Source organism: Mercurialis annua, linkage group LG1-X (genome assembly GCF_937616625.2).
Source record: "Mercurialis annua linkage group LG1-X, ddMerAnnu1.2, whole genome shotgun sequence".
Classification (NCBI taxonomy): Eukaryota; Viridiplantae; Streptophyta; class Magnoliopsida; order Malpighiales; family Euphorbiaceae; genus Mercurialis; species Mercurialis annua.
The window spans coordinates 40,879,520-40,896,830 of record NC_065570.1 but is presented as its reverse complement, the minus strand read 5'-3'; the positions used below and the strand labels follow the sequence as shown (position 1 = coordinate 40,896,830).

Sequence of the window (17,311 nt, the reverse complement as noted above, 5' to 3'; positions counted from 1 at the left end):
TGAGGGAGATTTTTTAAGATTAAGCCTCCAAATATACTCAATTTTAAAAATTCAATTTTATCTCATGTTTCAATTTTAAATTACAATTATACCTATTTATTCAAATTAAAATAAAAAAAATTCAAATGTCATTCATTTTATTTCAATTAGCCTTTTTATCATTGATAATTTCTAATATGAAAAATATATTTAAACATTTTCTATTCCAATTTAAATAAATGAATACAATTGACACTAAAAATTGAATAATGAAATAAAATTGATGATTTTTAAAGTTTGTACTATAACTGAAAGGCCTAATTACTTAAAAACACCCCACGTTAAACTTTTTTTTCGTTTATACTCCGACGTAGAAAAATTTTCAATTGCACCCTATTTCGGAGTTTTCGTTTTCACCTCTAACCTAAAGCACTAAATTGATCTTTTTACATCTAAAAAAAAAAGTTAAAATAGTCCTTCATTTTTAACCTATATTCTAATTAGACATAAATGTTATTAATTTTACGAAAACACCATCTCCTTTAGAAAAAATAAACTAATAATAATTATTTACATAAAAATTAAAAAAATCCCGACTAAACTGCCGCCGTCCGCCGCCGTCCTCCTTCCGTTGAAGGAGGAACAGCGTGTTCCTCCATTTTGGAGGAACATGAAGGAGGAGCTGCTCCTCCTCCTTTTCCGGAAGGGGGCGGCGGCGGCTCTGGCAAACTCAAGCGGAGGAGTCCAAAAATCGAAAAAAAAAATAACTTTTTGATTTAAATTTAGTGACGGATTTCAAAATCGGAGAAGTATGATGATATATTAAAAAAAATTAATAATTTAATTTTTTAATTAATTATGAGTATTTATTTAAACTTTTTTAAAGTTGAAGGATTTGTTTGTATTTGTCCAAATAAGAAAAAATATGGTGAAATCTTTCTATTTAGTTGTTATTAATATTTTTATCCTTAAATTATTTAAATCGTCAATTGTACCTTAGTTGGGGTGGAGGTGAAAACGAAAATTCCAAAATAAGGTACAATTGAAAATTTTCCTACGTCGGGGATAAGCGAAAAAAAAAACATTCAATGTGGGGTGTTTTTAAGTAATTAAGCCTAACTGAAAAAGGTCAATATAGAGGAGTACATTTTAATAATTAAGCTATCTCAGATTAAGGTAAAATGGAGATATTTGGAGAGGCATCCACATGGAGAATTAACGAGTTAAAGTTCACAAAATATAAAAAAGGATAAGATGAAGTTTGACAAGGAAAACCAGCCCATGAAGATGAAGAATGCAAATATTTTAACAATCTCTACAATATCGTTACAACTCTCAAACCGTAATTATCAAATAAAAGATGAAAAACATCAATTGTTACCTAAACAGGATCCATCATGAACCCCTCTCATAAATTTCACTACTGTGAAAGGTATTTACGATGATCCAACTAAATAGTATGCGTATCATAAAATAAAACAGCTGAGCGTCAAGCTCCAAAACAACATTTTATCATGGATTCTTAGAAATGTTCAAAAATAACATTATGTTCAAGACACTAGGCTCAAAATTGTAAATTAATACCAAAACTTCTATCATTTATTCATCGGTAGCTTTTTTCTTTTTACCCCTTAATATATTGCCATTTGGCAACGGACCAAACAGACAGATACGAAGATCACCTTGTAGAAGTCGCTGGTGGAAGTAGTTCTTGTACAGGTCCCAGAACTCGTCTCTGCCAAATTAAAATGAATTTTGATTAGAATCTTACACAATTTTCACAAGTAATATGCCAGGACTAATTTAATATTTTGCATAACTAACTACTAACGAGCCATGATGATTTGGATTATTAGCAAACTTGTTCCATACCTGACTTGTGGAAGTGTTAACAATGAGTAGCCCTTCACATCCGTGTGAATATCAAGCACAACCATGTCTAACCGTGATAGTCCTAGGGCCTCGATGTCAATCAACTTCTTGATCCTTCAAGTTGTAATAAGAACCCAAGAAATAACATCAAATTACTCGACTAATAAAGAATCAGTAAATGAAAAGACTACAGACATAACCCATTTATCTATTTATATAATGCAGAGGACCAAAGAGCGTTCTCATAAGTTTTCAGTTTAAATAAATGGATTATTTATTGGTATTACCTCAATTATTATAACATTATATATTATAAAAGTAATTATAATTGAAGTTTACAGAACAGCAAAAAACAAATGCGGAACTATGCAGGTTTATGACTAGTTAAAAACTTATTCCAGAGAAAGAAAAGAAGAGGAAAGAGGGTTTTGCCTTGTAAATTAGTGAGTCTTAAAGTATCATACGAGAGACAATTAAACTATTAAAACTAGACATGTTATACTATTATTCAGTAGATGTGTTACGTGTGACTAGGGTACCACAAGATATGCAACCTGCATCGTAGGTATGATACTTTTCCAGTCATTGTATTGCCTTTAGTATTATCATATTCATAATGGCAGCTTCTAACAGGAAAATAAAGAACTATTCTACTCAAGTAGATGGCAGATTCTAAGAACCAAAAAATTAGACTAGTTTTTCATCATTTCAGTTTAGCAATCATGGTAATTACAAAGTGGAATTGGCATCATACTGATCACACAAGTCTCAATTGTTCATGGTTTATGGAGGTTTTTCTACCGCGATACAAGCATCAAGACTTTAGAGGAAGTTTGGTTATCATTCTTATCAGAAATCCTACAAACATGGGGGACACGGCGGGGACACGACGGGGGACATGCTGGGAGTGTAACTGTTTAAGACTTGTTATTGGAGTTAATTTTAATGAAGTAAACTTCATTTGAACATCTTATTTAACTTACAATGAATTAATCATGAATATTATTTAATTAATATGTATTAATTAAATATATATATGGTGTCTCTGCCGTGTCCGTGTTTCATTTGTTGTTAAATGCCGTTCGGGACATGTCATGAACACTTCAAGGGACACGTTGGGGACACTCTAAAGGATACTCTAAGGGACACGCCGGGAGTGTTTAACTGTTTAAGACTTCTTATTGAAGTTAATTTTAATGAACTAAACTTCTTTTGAACATCTTATTTTTACTTTATATTGAACTAATCATGAATTTTATATATCTAATATGTATTCATTATATATATATATATATATATATATATATATATATATATATAAAATGATTAATCTCTTGTGTCTACACCGTGTTCGTGGTTCATTTTTTGTCAAAATGATGCTCGCTGTGTGTGCTCGTACTGTTCCTATACCCGTTTCGGTGCTTCATAGTTTCTCACTGATTCCGATAGCTTCATAAAAGAAAAGGAGAGGCTCCTCAAAGCCAGGCCTAAGTGTTTAATCTAGCCAATTGACCGATCTGCCTCTGAGAATCGGAAGCAAGTGCTCATAAACTGCCACATATTCATGATTTCTCTAATTATAAATGGAGAAATTACCAGAAATTATAATATTTTAGAGATAGAAGCACTACAAGTTCCTTATTATTATTAATAGTATTATATTTGCTAAAACCATTTTTTAAATTTTTTGAAGAATATAACAAATTTGAGTTCAATTATGTGAAATCATATGGTTATGACAAGAAAAAAAACTCGACCTATCCTATGTCTGGAAATTGATGCTTACCTGCTTGGTGTGCCGCTAGCAAAATTGACACGCTCTTTCAACAAGGTTACCTGCATCAAAATTAATATGCTAGAATGTAAATTAAACAAGTTAATTGATAGAATGGAAGGAAAACAGATGTGCATGGTCGTGTGTAAAAATAAAATAAACATCAAAAATTCATGAACCAAAAGAAGGCAATGAATTTCACAAATTAGTTTACCTGCCCACATTCAGACCATCAAAGCAAATTAAAAGAATGGATGAATGACAATTTTTTCTTGGACACAATGATCTAAGACAACAATAGAAGTATTTAATCCACAGTCCACTATATAGAAGCATAGACCTGTGGGTCCAAATTTGAATTCAAAGAGCATAGAAAGGCATCAAATCTTGCTGCCGTAACTCAGACACTCACCACCAGGAAAAAAAAAAGGAGCAAACTGATAGCAGATGACTTAAAAGTTAAGAACACCGCAACCGAAAATAAGAACGGCAACTATTATCTTCTGCATATCAGCTATTAGCATAACAAAAGGCTACACTTTGTTAATCAGCACAGAAAGGCATCAATACAAGATAAAAATGAAAACGGCATTGTCTTTCTGAGATCAGACTGACGTGCAAAACATACTTTCATCAGAGCAGATGCCTCTGAGCTTAGTTTAAGTCCTCATCATCTCTCGAAAGCAAACATGTCAAAGAAGTCTGGCCAATTTTCAGCCGAGCTTTTCAAGAAGAAAAAAATCAGGCAATGATGATGACAGAAATCACCACAAGATTACAGCGGGGCAGACAAGACAGGTGCAAAGTTTTTAAGAAATAAATAGTTAAATTCCCAATTATAAAAATAGACGAGCAAATCCAAAATTTTATGATCACTGCATAGAAAGTAACATCACAGAAAGTGTCTCCGACAATCTGATTGTAACTTGAGAATTATCATCCTTATTTAAAATTTGGAATAAAAATTAAGCATAAAACAAAATAATGAAAAAGATACATAAAGTAAAAAATAAAAACTAAGTCCGATAAGTGACAACCAAACAAATGGAGGAAGAATTATCAAAACAATAAGAAATCCTATTGATGCAATTAAGGAAATCTCAAAAATTCAAACTAGATACAGCAAATAAATAAAGATATTTGGTTGAGTTTTTGATTTGGATTGTAGATGCTTGAAAAATAATTATGCAAAAGTTGGAATATCTTTTAATGCATTGTACTGTAAAAATTATCCATACTTGATAAATAACAAATGAAGCCAGATACTAATCAATATTTGACACTGATTATACATTGAAAACTCGAATTAAGGTTCAAATAAACACTGCGGGATCAGACTGACGTGCAAATAACACATTCAGCATAGCCAGAGCCTTTGATAACTTAATGTAACTTCTCATCATTTCCCAACTCGTTGCTGATATTAAAGACTGACTAAACTCAACTAAAATAAAAACAATTAGAATCTTAGAACAGGAGGATATGGGATCGGACTGACGTGCAAAGGTCATTTCAGCATAGGCATCGCCTCTGATAACTTGAGATAAGTTCTCATCATTTCCCAAAATTATTTTAGAAAGATTTAGGTTGATAAAACAAATAAATTTAGATAATTAAAAAAGCATAAGGCTTTTAAATGACACAAATGGGACCAGACTGACATGCAAAATAATACAATCAGCATAGTTAGACCTTTCACATCAAGAGGTAACTGCTCGATGTTCTTATCATTTCCCAACTTATTGCAAGATTTTCAAGAACGACCAAACTCAACTAAGAAAAACATTAGAATCTTACTACAAGAGGACATGGGATCAGACTGACGTGCAAATGTACATTTCAGCATAGGCACCGCCTTTGATATTTGAGATAAGTTCTCATCATTTCCCAAAAATATTTTAGATGGATTTAGGTTGAAAAAACAAACAAATTTAGAGAATTTAAAAAGCTTCAGATTTAAAATAGACACAAATGGGATAAGACAGACGTGAAAAAGGATACAATCAGCACAGTTAGTGCCTTTGACAACTAGAGGTAACTTCTCATCGTTTCCCAGCTTATTGCAGATTCTAAATAATGACTAAAATCAACTAAGAAAAACATTAGGATCTTACTACAGGAGGAAATGGGATCAGACTGACGTGCAAAAGATACATTTCAGCATAGGCACCGCCTTTGATAACTTGAGGTAAGTTCTCATCATTCCCAACTTGTTGAAGATATTAAAAACTGACCAAACTCAACTAAAAAAATTAGAATCTAATTCAGGATGATATAGGATCTGACTGACGTGCAAAGGTACATTTCAGCACAGGCACCGCCTTAGATATCTTGAGATAAGTTCTCATCATTTCCCAAATCAGTTGGAAAGAAGAAAGAACTGATTACATTTTAGATTGAAAGAAACAAATTTAGACAATTAAAAACTTAAGATTTAAATGACACAAATGGGATCAGACTGACGTGCAAAGGTACATTCAGCACAGGCACCGCCTTTGATAGCTTGAGATAAGTTCTCATCATTTCTCAAATCATTTTTAGAAAGAATAAAAAACTGATTGCACTTTAGACTAAAAATTTAGACAAGTAAAAAGAACTTAAAATTTGATAAAGACACAAATGGGATCAGACTGACGTGCAAAATAATACAATCAGCATGGTTTGTGCCTTTGACAAGAGGTAACTTCTCATCATTTCCCAACTTAACGAAAATAAAAAAACGAGTGTGCGCAGTTTAACAAAACAAAGGTATAGAATCAAACAAAACTATAATATAATGAGGGAGACGTGGGATCAGACTGACGTGCAAATATCTGCATTCAGCACAGCAAGAGCCTATGACACTTAACTTCTCATCATTTCCCATCTTATAGCAAAAAAAAAAACTCTAAAACCTTTGAGTCTCAAAAGGCCGAGATTTGATAAAGACCCTTGTAAATCAAATTTGAGTCTACAACAACCAAAAGATTTAGGCACTGGGACCTTCATTTCACTTAAAAATACAGAGAACAAGCAAACAACGGGCAGAAAACATATTGAAGAAAAAGTAAGCCACATTAAAAGAGAAACAAAGAAGAGCAAGAAATCACCTGCTCCTCAACCTTCATATGCTTTGAGAAAAGCTTGGCAGCATGGCATTGTATGGTCAAAGAGCGCACGCCCCTGTACAATAAAACCATGAATCATCCATTTAGTATAAACAAATTCAGTTTCATAACGAGGGCAAAAGCAAAACAGCTATACCTTAGAAGTTCAATAACTCGTAAAGCCGAAGTAGTAATAATAAGAACAGCTGGACTCCCTGCTTCAATTTTCCCGTCGACGAGCTGCTTTTGGCATAAAGCCTCCTTCCATGAAGACGCAAAAGCCGCCTTCATTTGCTTCCCTAAGGAATCAACATCTTGACCCACCTCTTTAGATAACTCTACAAAGCTTGTCTCTTAACATTTTCACAAAACCAAAAACAAAACAAATGAGCGTCCTTTAATAATTTGAAATACCTTTGATTGCTTTGATTCAGTATATTAAAAGCTGAAAAAATGGTGAAAATGTGATACCTTTGATTGGTTGAAGCTCGAGGGACGAGAGGTGGAGGGCATTGGCGGATTGAAATTCATTTACAAAAAAATAGAGCTGCTCTGAAGCAGAAGCAAAATCTGATGAAGTGGCCTTTGTGGGCGGCTGTTTCTTTTGCTTCTTTGTAAGCTGTTTATGTGGTTTAGGGTTTTTATTGCTTTTCTTTGTTTTTGCTTCTTTCCCGCTCACCATTTTCTTCTACTCTATGGGCCTCCTCAATTGCTTCCTACTTCCTTATATTGCTTTTATTCTCGAGAAAATTACACCGTATCACCCAAATTTTGAAATCTTTATGTTAGTGACTCAGAAATTATTTTTTTGCAAAAATCTCTCATTTTTTAAAAAGTGTTTGCATGTTCTACCTCAATATAATTTTAGACCCAATTTACCCATAATTAATTATCCACTTCATATACCAAGTTGTCCAATTTATCACTGAATGACGCAAAATTGTTCCTTCATTCTTAGAATGATCTCTTACTCACATAGTTTAATTTTTTTGAATTATCTCTGCCATTTTAACTTTAGAAAATTAGAGATCTGTTACGTTTTATAGATAAGAAATCGGTGGAGGTGAATGATCCGGCCGCTGCGGGTTCCACCGGAGGTGGTCACTTCTCTTACCGGCGATCGGCAATTTATATAATCAGTTGAGATTTTTGAAGGTTGAGTTCATTAAGATTTGTTTCTATTTTTCTTTTGTTCCTCTATTTTTTAATGATCGCAAAAGTATAAATCAGGTGATGTTGAATAGGACGCAAACTGTTTGATAAAATGTCTGAGAAGAACTTAGTTAACACAATAACCAGAGGTCATTCTAAAAACAATTTGTTTGATAAGGTAATTGAATTGTTTAATCTTCCTCTATTTCAAGAAATCAAATTAAATTAAATGGCTAAATGAGGAAAGAAAAAGAATAGCCACAGATGTTATTGTTCAAGGCACAGTTGGTGGAGATGATATGCTGTCAAAATGGCAATAGAAGTTGAAGTATTGTTTATAATTAGTACTGTACTTAGCATTATTATGCTAAATGCTACCATTTAACATCAATATTTTGGTTTGTATACAGTTGAGACTATAATTAAAATTTTATTTCTAATTGTATATTGTGGTAAAAATAATGCTATACAATAGCAGAATATGAATCTTATTTATGAAAACCTCAGGCATAGAATAATAATATTTAAGTCCTTTTTTACTACCCAATAATTTCACCAAATTATATATTTTAAGTAATTGGCAAATTTTTATTTTTATTTGGATCATATGTTGATTTGAAGTGCAATATATATGAACTTCAAGTAAATTTTTATAAAAAGATATGAATTATTTTTTTTTCATTTTTTTTGACATATATATGTATGTTATTCAATTTTATGAATTTTAATTGATATTTTATATTGAGAGAGATTTGAAGTTTAGATATATAAATTGAATATCTCTTTTAAATGAAATGTATTTGACAGTCTATAAAACCAAAAATTAACCTGATGTGAACCTGATATAAACCTATATCAACTTAACTATCTTAATTCAATTTTTAATAAAATTTGTTTTACTACTTTTTGCAATCTTAACTAGCATTTTATATAAAGAAAATTTTTGAAATTTAATATATAAACAAACTGAATATATAGTTTAAGTGAAATGTATTTGACAATCTATAAAATCGAAAATCAACCTAATGTCAACCTAATATGAACTTATATCAACTGAACTCCCTTAATTTAATTATTAATAAAATTTGTCTTGCTACTTTTTTTTTTTGATGAATAGTCTTGCTACTCTTTACAATTTTAAATGACATTTTTTATAGAGAGAATTTTAAAATTTAGTGTAATATACAAATTGAAAATATTTTTTAAGTGCACTATATTTGATAATTTATAAAACCGAAAATTAACCTGATATTGACCTGACGTGATATATTAACCGAATTATGTTAATTCATTTTTTTATGAACTTTGTCTTAATGCTCTTTACAAACTTAACTAGCAATTTATATAGATAAATTTTTGAAATTTAGTGCAATACAAATTGAATCTTTCTTTTAAGTGATAGTCTATAAAACCAAAAATCAACCAGATGTGAACCTGATATGAACCTATATCAACTGAATTAACTTAATTCATTTTTTAATAAAATTTATCTTGCTGCTTTTTTTAATATTAAATGACTTTATATAGAGAGAGAATGTTGACATTTAATGTAATCACAAATTAAATATCTCTTTTAAGTGAAATATATTTGGCAGTTTATAAAACCAAAAATCAACCTGATATGAACCGGATGTGAACCTCTTTTAACTGAATCACTTTAATCAAAATAATATTGAAACAACAATGTAAATTTAATATCAACTCAATGGAAAATTAATATCAACTCAACATCGACACAATTTTAATATCAGCTCAATGTAAATTTTAAATGAAATTATTTTTGTTATTGTAATAAAATTATTTTTCTATAATTTATACTTTCAAAAATAAACTAATAGTAGATTGAAAGTAAATTATTTAAGATTTTTGTGTAAATTTAATGTCAACTCAACGTCGATTCAGTGTCAACTCAATGACGACCCAATGTCAACTCAATTTAAACCTAAACTCTACTCAATAAAAACATAATATAAAGTAAATGTCAATTCAAAGTAAATTTTTTAGTAAATTATTAAAATTTTAAAAATTAGTTTTATATGAACTCAATATAAGTTAATATCAACTCAACATCGACACAAATTTAATTCGATGACGACTTAATGTCAACTCAATGTGAACCTCATGTCAATTCAATATAAACATAATGTCAACTCAATGTAAACTTAATGTCAATCCGAGTAATTTTTTAATAAATTAATAAAATTTTGAAATGTTACTTATCAAGTTAATGTAAATTTAATATCAACTCAATGTCGAGCCAATATCAATTTAATATAAACATAATATCAACTTAATGTAAATTTAATGTCAATGCGAACTAATTTTTTGGTAGATTATTTTAATTTTGAAATGTAAATTAATATCGACTCAATGTAGACTTAATGTCAACTCAATGTAAACTTGATGTAAATTACATGTTAATATAAAAAGAATTTAGATTTAAAGTAAGCTAATCTAAAATAAATTATATTTAAATTGATTATAAATTTAAATTTATTTAGTCTAATTAAATAATTTATTAAAATTTTATTATAAAAAGTAATTGAAAATAAAATTATTAAATTTTAGATAATAATAAACGTAGACATTATATAAAAATTAATGTGAATTCTTAATAAATTTATTTAAATAAAATAATTCATTTTTTAAAATAAATAATTTAATAAAATGTATAAGTATTAAAATTAAATAAACCGTCACATAAAATAAGCTATTTAAATAAAACAAGCTATTACGTAAAATTAATTTATAAAAAAAATTATATTATCAAATGATTTTAGTTTACAAATAAAAAAATAGGATATTAAGAACATTATAACAATAGCTTTTCAATTTGAAAGATGAAGAAGATAGACCTGCACAATGTGATGGCAGGGAAAAGGCGGGAAAAGAAGCATCTTAGTGCAGCATGTGGGATGGCCTGGACAGGCTGTCTTCCTATACGGTAAAGCTGGAATATTATTTATTTGAGGGTTATAATTGTCCTATTTCATTCTAAAATCAGCTTATTTTGGGGTATGAGGGAATTGTGAAAACTTTTCTACTTTATTGAGAGATTATTGCAAAAATAAAAAGGCTGAGGTAAAAACAATAGATAAGACCACTTTTAGGGGACTTGTGTAAATTACCCTTTATTCTCTTCCATTTTTTTATGGGCTCATTATAATAGAAAATACTACCTCAGTGCTGAAAAGATATTAAAAATACTTCAAAATTTTTGTCTAATTACTTTTGTACTCTTCATGTCAAAATATTCAGAATTTTACTCTCACATATGACAGCTCGCTCGCGCGCTCTCTGTCTCTCTCTCTCTCCCTCCCTCCCTCCCTCCTATTTTTTATGTGGTTCTTTTTTCTCCATTTTTGTTCCCTCCTTCTTCATTATTTCTCCGCCATCACCTCCGCCATCGCTCCGCCATCACCTTCGTCGTCTCTCCGCCATCGCTCCGCCGTCGTATTACCGTTGTAGTACCGTCGTTCCAATATTATTTAAAATTTAATTATCGATTCTGAAATTTTTATGGTTTATTTTAACTTACAAACCTAAAAAATATCAATCTTACAATTTTTCAGTTCCAGATCTAAAAATTTGTAGAAAAAACGATTTTCATCTGAAAAAAATAATTTTCTGCAAAAAAAACGATTTTCTGCGGAAAAACAGCGTCTGATTATCATATCATTATCACGACATTATCATGTCGTTATCATAATACTGCAAAAAATAAAAAAAATTCTATAAAAAATAATATTTGATTATCATACTGCTATCATAACATTATCATGACGTACTTTGTCACAACACTATATTATCATAACATTATCATGACGTACTTTATCATAACAATATATTATCATAACATTATCATGACCTACTTTATCATAATAGTATATTATTATAACATTATCATAACGTACTTTATCATAATTTTATCATAATATTTTATTATACCTTATCATATTATTATCAAACGGTATCATATTATTATCATCAAATTTATCATACTGTTATCATAACGTTATTTATCTTTTATCATAACTATATCATATTATTATCATAATATTATCATGACGTACTTTTATCATAACTATATCGTAACCTTTTATCATAAACTTATCATAACATTATCACAATATACTTTATCATAACAGTATCAAAAAATATTATCATAACTATATCATAACTTTATCATACTATTATCATAATCTTATCATATTATTATCATAATCGTATACTATTATGATATTGATATGATAACGTTAATGATATAGATATTCTAACGTTAATGATACCGAAATGATAATCAAGCACTTTTCTTGATAAAAAAAATCGTTTTTCGCTGCAGTGTTATGATAACGATATGATAACATCATAGTGATAACAATATGATAATCAGACGCTGTTTTCTGCAGAAAATCATTTTTTCCATCATAAAATCATTTTTAATGCAGATTTTCATATCTTAAACTGAACAAATTAAAGAATAATTTTTTAAGATCTGAGAGTTAAAATAATCGTAATAATCACCACGACTTAAGAAAAAAATCGCTAAAATATGAAAGAATGGCGAATCGACGGCGGAGTGAAGACGAAGCGAAGGCGGAGTAACGACGGAGTAATAATGAATCGTTGAAGAAACAGCGGCGGTGTGATAAAGAAGAAAAAAATAAATGAAGAAGAAGAAAAAAATGGAGAAGAAAAAAAATGGAGAAGAAGAAGAAGAAGAGAGAGAGAGAAAGTGAGAGAAGAAAATCTGGAAAATAAAAAAGAGAGTAATATTAAAATGTTTAGAGTAAAAAATAATAAAAAATAAATATTCTTATAAGGGTTAATTCCTAAAAAATTCACGAACTTTACACGAAGTTTCATTTTAATCATGACCTTTAAAAGTTGCCATTTAAAGGCACGAACTTTCATTTTGTTTCAAATCTATCATTTAAGTGTATTTTTGTTGACTAAATTCTTCAAGAAACCATTAATGAAAGATCCAAATTATAAATCGACATTAAATCTTATTATGTTTTAGTTAGAGTATATAGGATTAGGAATTTTTAGTTCGATAAAATACACCGGATTTTACTTTGGTGATAGATTTGAAACAAAATGAAAGTTCGTGCCTTTAAATGACAACTTTTAAAGTTCATGATTAAAATGAAACTTCGTGTAAAGTTCGTGATCTTTTTAGGAATTAACCCTTCTTATAATAAAAAAAGATTTTAGAGTAAAAAAATAAAAGCATTAAAAAAGTGAAGTATTTTCTCTATTTTTTCCTTATTAAGGTATAATTTAGTATTATTTTAAAAAATAGAGTATATTCCCTAATTTTCTCTTTTTTTATTATGCAAAATACAAAATACATCTCTTTAATCAAATATAATGTTTTTTTTAAAAGCTCATGAGATCTCGATTTCAAAACTCACAACAGTCAAATTAATGTTGATTTTATATCATACTAGTACGAAACCCTCGCGATGCTCCGAATAATAATTTTTAAAAATATAATATCAATGATATTTTATATAACTTAATTTCTTAATTATTTAGTAATAATGAAATTAAAAGTTAATAATATAAGAAGAATAAAATTATATTTGTAAAATAAAGAAATCATCAAAAGATTGTTTTTTCATTAGTAAAAAATTAGAAAATAAAAACAAAAAAATCCCTAAAAGTACCAAATTCTTCAAACATACATTTTCTAAAAAAAAAAATTCCCTTAGCATATTTTTTTTTTGCTTTGTCTATTCCGTGTAAGAGATGTAACAGAGATGTACCGATGATGCATCGGCGATATATCTTTTAAGATATCAAATATTTATTTAATAGATATTTTCTATAATTGAAAAAAGGTGTAAAAAGTGAAAAACAAACTAAATTTTGGATAAAGGTGAATTTTTAATATTTTTTAACTTTAGAGCATAATTTTAAAAATTAAGTGTTTTGTTTGCACGATTTGCAGTTAAATCCAATTAATTAATGGAAAATGATAATGATTAGGTGCATTTACAATCACAATTTCATTTCAAAAAGCATTATATATTTTTCAATAAAATCAGTTAAAATAATAATTATTATTTTCAATAAAAGACAACTAATATTATTATCTAAATACTGTGTAAGAAGATTTTTCTAATTGAATATTTGAAATAAAAGAAAAAAATTAAAATATTGCACCAACTCTTAGACAATCTTTATATCTATATCTATATATCTATACTATATATAAAAGTACGGATGGGGGGGACATGCAAATTTACCGAATAATTCTTTTCAGTTTAACATTAAATAAAGGTTTTATAGTAATTAACTAATTAGTTATTTAATTAATCAATATTGTAATTAAAGTCATAATTAGAATAGGTAGCTAATTATCTTCAATTTAGTTTTTAGTATGTAAAAAATAACTAAATTTTCTCCAAATTAGTAGGAATACCTATCTCTTAGTTTGATTTAACTACAAAATTAAAATACTATATTTGGTCAATATATTATTATTTAAATTTATTATCTTATTATTTTTAAAGATATTATTAATAAAATTAAGTTAATTATGGTTATTATGGTTATTATAAAACCAAAAAAAGAATAAATTCAGTATGGAAAAAAATTTAATAACCGAATATATTATATTTACTTTTACAAAAATTCTTAACTAATTTAATATTAATTATAAATAAAAATTGATATAATTATAATAAATTTACTAATATATACATTTACGAGTTACGTTACGAGCCACGTGCATAGCACGTAATGCGAAACTAGTATATATAAAAGCACGGATAGGGGGAAAGACAAATTTACAGAATAATCCTTTTTCATTTACTACTGAATAAAGGTTTTATAATCATTAACTAATTAATTATTTACTTAATCACTATTGTAATTAAAGTTCTAATTAGAATAAGTAGCTAAATTATCTCCAATTTACTTTTTGGTATGTAAAAAATAACTAAATTGTCTCCAAATTAGTAGGAATACCTATCTTTTAGTTTGACTGAACTACAAAATTAAAATACTGTATTTGGTCAATATATTATTATTTAAATTTCTATCTTATTATTTTTAAAGATATTATTAATAAAATTAAGTTAATCATTTAATTATGTTTACTATAAAATCAAAAGAAGAATAAATTCAGTATGAAAAAAAATTTAATAACCGAATATATTATATTTACTTTTACAAAATTTTTTAACTAATTTAATTATAATAAAATTACTAATATGTTCATTGACGAGTTACGTTACGAGACACGTGCATAGCACGTAATGCGAAATTAGTATATAAAAAGTCCAATTGAAAGAAGTTTCATATTGGATTTTCATTAATTCGTTTTGAGATTTTTTTTTATGAAATTCAATATATCAAAGTTGTTTGTTGCATTTCCAATTTTTAAGTGTGAGTATACGGTACGAAGAGGACCGATATTGTAATAGTGATCAAAATCAAATCTCTCCAAAAATACAAAGTATTAGGCCAAAAAGTTTCAAATTGCTAAAATCAATTAATATTTAATAATAATATATTTATGATACAAAACCTGAGTTCTTTATACAAAATTAACATTTAAATTGATCATCCAAATGCAGAACACAGTAAGGTCATAGATGCAATAACTTTCAATATAAATATTACATATTTATAGACTTTATTAGTGGGTTCCAATAAACAAATCAAGGCCTGAATAATAATTGATCTTTAAAATGAACATCAATCTTTTAGACTATACAAACTGAAAAAAAAACTCTGCACGCTCAAGAACTATCCATAATCCACTGTTTAACTGAATCCTAGCTTCATCAGCAAAACTGAAATCATGGCTCGTAGTACCCTCTCAAATAAACTACAAGATTAAGTTACAATGAGTTAGTACATAATAACCAATAACATGATATTCATTGCCAAACAAAAAATAACATGATTCCCAACTCAACATAATGTTTTCTATACTCTTGCATCCAAAACTCAGGTACTTACACATGGTCATGGAAGGAAACAAACAACTACTATATATGTTGAACCAAATTGATGTCAGAATTTCGGAATTCACTGGAGATCAAAACTTAAAATGAGTAAATTTATCTTTAACGACTATAATCATATGGCATTCTAACTCATCGATTCCTTCACATTGAATGACCCTTCTCATGATGCAAATTAAAAAAAATCAAATAAACTGCCGTCACAAAACAGCTCGAGGAAAAAATGGTACAAATGTATGGGAACATGTAGAATATGTAATTATAAACTAAGATCATGAGAGCAAAGACTAATAGTAAAATGTCTTAGAGCAAAGACTAAATTAGCAGCCATATATTTTAAGCAATGAAGGAAAGGATAATTGAGTTATGGTTTAATTTAGGTATTGACACTTTCCAATTCATATAAAAAGACTAAAAAAAATGACACACTGAACATTTTGAAACATGTAGATGCATGTCTCATGGCCAAAATTTGAAATCTCAAATCACAAACTCTAGTGCATGCAGCAAAGAAAATTTAAGCATTAAAAACGATAATGAACAGATATTAAAGCTAAATCTAACAACCATGAACTATTCATCCTCATTAATGCTCCGTAGATATTAGTTAGTCAGACGTTTAAATGGCAATTCATGAAAACTCAAATAAGGAATTTTATTTTGCCAATAATTAATCACAACAAGTATATTCAGGAACAACAATAAGTTCTTTAGTTTTGCCAATAGTTACAGTAGGACTCGTGAAAATAAACTTGTTGTTATAAACCGAAATTAAACAAAAATTAGTAAATTCAACTATTTAGCATCCAAAATAATGGGGAAAACATAATTAGCTATTTAGCTTCAAAAACAATCTAACTTAAAAGAATCCAAATTTTAACTGTTGTTTTGTTAGACAACTCTATAAATAAACACGTAAACAATCTCAACATTGAACTTCTCGTTCAATTTCTAATACCACTATTGGTATTGACTTATAGTCCTTTTAACATTAATCACTTCGATCAACGTGACTGGTCATCGAAGCTTGAGAAGTATCAATCTGAAGAACAGAGACTTTGTGAGCGTATTAGAGAGCTTGCAGAGAAGAATGTTTCCCTTCAGATGGAAGTCTCTTCTATAAGTGAAAGGGAGCAACAACTTCAACACCTAAATTCAACGGTAGAATAGTTGAGCAAAGAAAATCATGATGTAAGAAAAAATTTCAGTGAACTACAAAATAAGCATACTAGTGTTTGAGAGTGAAACTATACTCAAAAGAATGTGAAGTTGAGCAGCTTCAAGCTGAACTGGCAGCAACAGTTAGGGGTAATGAGATTCTTCGATCTCAAATCCAAAATGCTATGGACAACCTTTCATGTGCTGACCAAATGTTGAACAACTATGAACTAGAGGTAAAAAAATTTAGTCCTGTCAGAGTGTGAAATGCGAATACATTGAACTTAGCATGTTGTGTCTCATTCGCA

General features: G+C 28.6%; 1 protein-coding gene, 10 non-coding genes and 1 pseudogene across 11 annotated transcripts; all 12 read right to left on the bottom strand.

Moving 5' to 3' along the window:
* Window positions 1–1,261: 1,261 nt before the first annotated feature.
* Window positions 1,262–7,434, bottom strand: LOC126670906 (uncharacterized). The gene is made up of 6 exons (XM_050364633.2): window positions 7,183–7,434; window positions 6,869–7,064; window positions 6,715–6,787; window positions 3,638–3,687; window positions 1,852–1,965; window positions 1,262–1,714 (listed from the first exon to the last, which is right to left on the bottom strand). The coding sequence occupies exons 1-6, from the start codon at window positions 7,391–7,393 to the stop codon at window positions 1,579–1,581; spliced, it is 780 nt and encodes a 259-aa protein (XP_050220590.1). The 5' UTR covers window positions 7,394–7,434; the 3' UTR covers window positions 1,262–1,578.
* LOC126666398 (small nucleolar RNA Z122) lies at window positions 4,224–4,307 on the bottom strand. The gene has a single exon (XR_007637901.1). It is a non-coding gene; the product is annotated as a small nucleolar RNA Z122 (small nucleolar RNA).
* On the bottom strand, window positions 4,951–5,036 carry LOC126666395 (small nucleolar RNA Z122). Its single transcript, XR_007637898.1, has one exon. It is a non-coding gene; the product is annotated as a small nucleolar RNA Z122 (small nucleolar RNA).
* LOC126666393 (small nucleolar RNA Z122) lies at window positions 5,107–5,191 on the bottom strand. The gene has a single exon (XR_007637896.1). It is a non-coding gene; the product is annotated as a small nucleolar RNA Z122 (small nucleolar RNA).
* On the bottom strand, window positions 5,270–5,364 carry LOC126666400 (small nucleolar RNA Z122; annotated as a pseudogene).
* Window positions 5,433–5,517, bottom strand: LOC126666391 (small nucleolar RNA Z122). The gene has a single exon (XR_007637894.1). It is a non-coding gene; the product is annotated as a small nucleolar RNA Z122 (small nucleolar RNA).
* LOC126666402 (small nucleolar RNA Z122) lies at window positions 5,596–5,682 on the bottom strand. Its single transcript, XR_007637903.1, has one exon. It is a non-coding gene; the product is annotated as a small nucleolar RNA Z122 (small nucleolar RNA).
* LOC126666399 (small nucleolar RNA Z122) lies at window positions 5,750–5,835 on the bottom strand. Its single transcript, XR_007637902.1, has one exon. It is a non-coding gene; the product is annotated as a small nucleolar RNA Z122 (small nucleolar RNA).
* On the bottom strand, window positions 5,899–5,984 carry LOC126666394 (small nucleolar RNA Z122). The gene has a single exon (XR_007637897.1). It is a non-coding gene; the product is annotated as a small nucleolar RNA Z122 (small nucleolar RNA).
* On the bottom strand, window positions 6,072–6,156 carry LOC126666397 (small nucleolar RNA Z122). Its single transcript, XR_007637900.1, has one exon. It is a non-coding gene; the product is annotated as a small nucleolar RNA Z122 (small nucleolar RNA).
* Window positions 6,244–6,327, bottom strand: LOC126666392 (small nucleolar RNA Z122). Its single transcript, XR_007637895.1, has one exon. It is a non-coding gene; the product is annotated as a small nucleolar RNA Z122 (small nucleolar RNA).
* LOC126666396 (small nucleolar RNA Z122) lies at window positions 6,412–6,492 on the bottom strand. The gene has a single exon (XR_007637899.1). It is a non-coding gene; the product is annotated as a small nucleolar RNA Z122 (small nucleolar RNA).
* Window positions 7,435–17,311: the final 9,877 nt, after the last annotated feature.

Bases quoted from the DNA above. Each gene is read 5' to 3' on its own strand.
- LOC126670906 (XM_050364633.2), bottom strand. From the start codon at position 7,393: ATGGTGAGCGGGAAAGAAGCAAAAACAAAGAAAAGCAATAAAAACCCT. The intron at 7,065-7,182 runs GTATCACATTTT...GAAAATGTTAAG, and splicing joins CGAGCTTCAACCAATCAAAG to AGACAAGCTTTGTAGAGTTA. The intron at 1,966-3,637 runs GTAAGCATCAAT...TACAACTTGAAG, and splicing joins GCTAGCGGCACACCAAGCAG to GATCAAGAAGTTGATTGACA.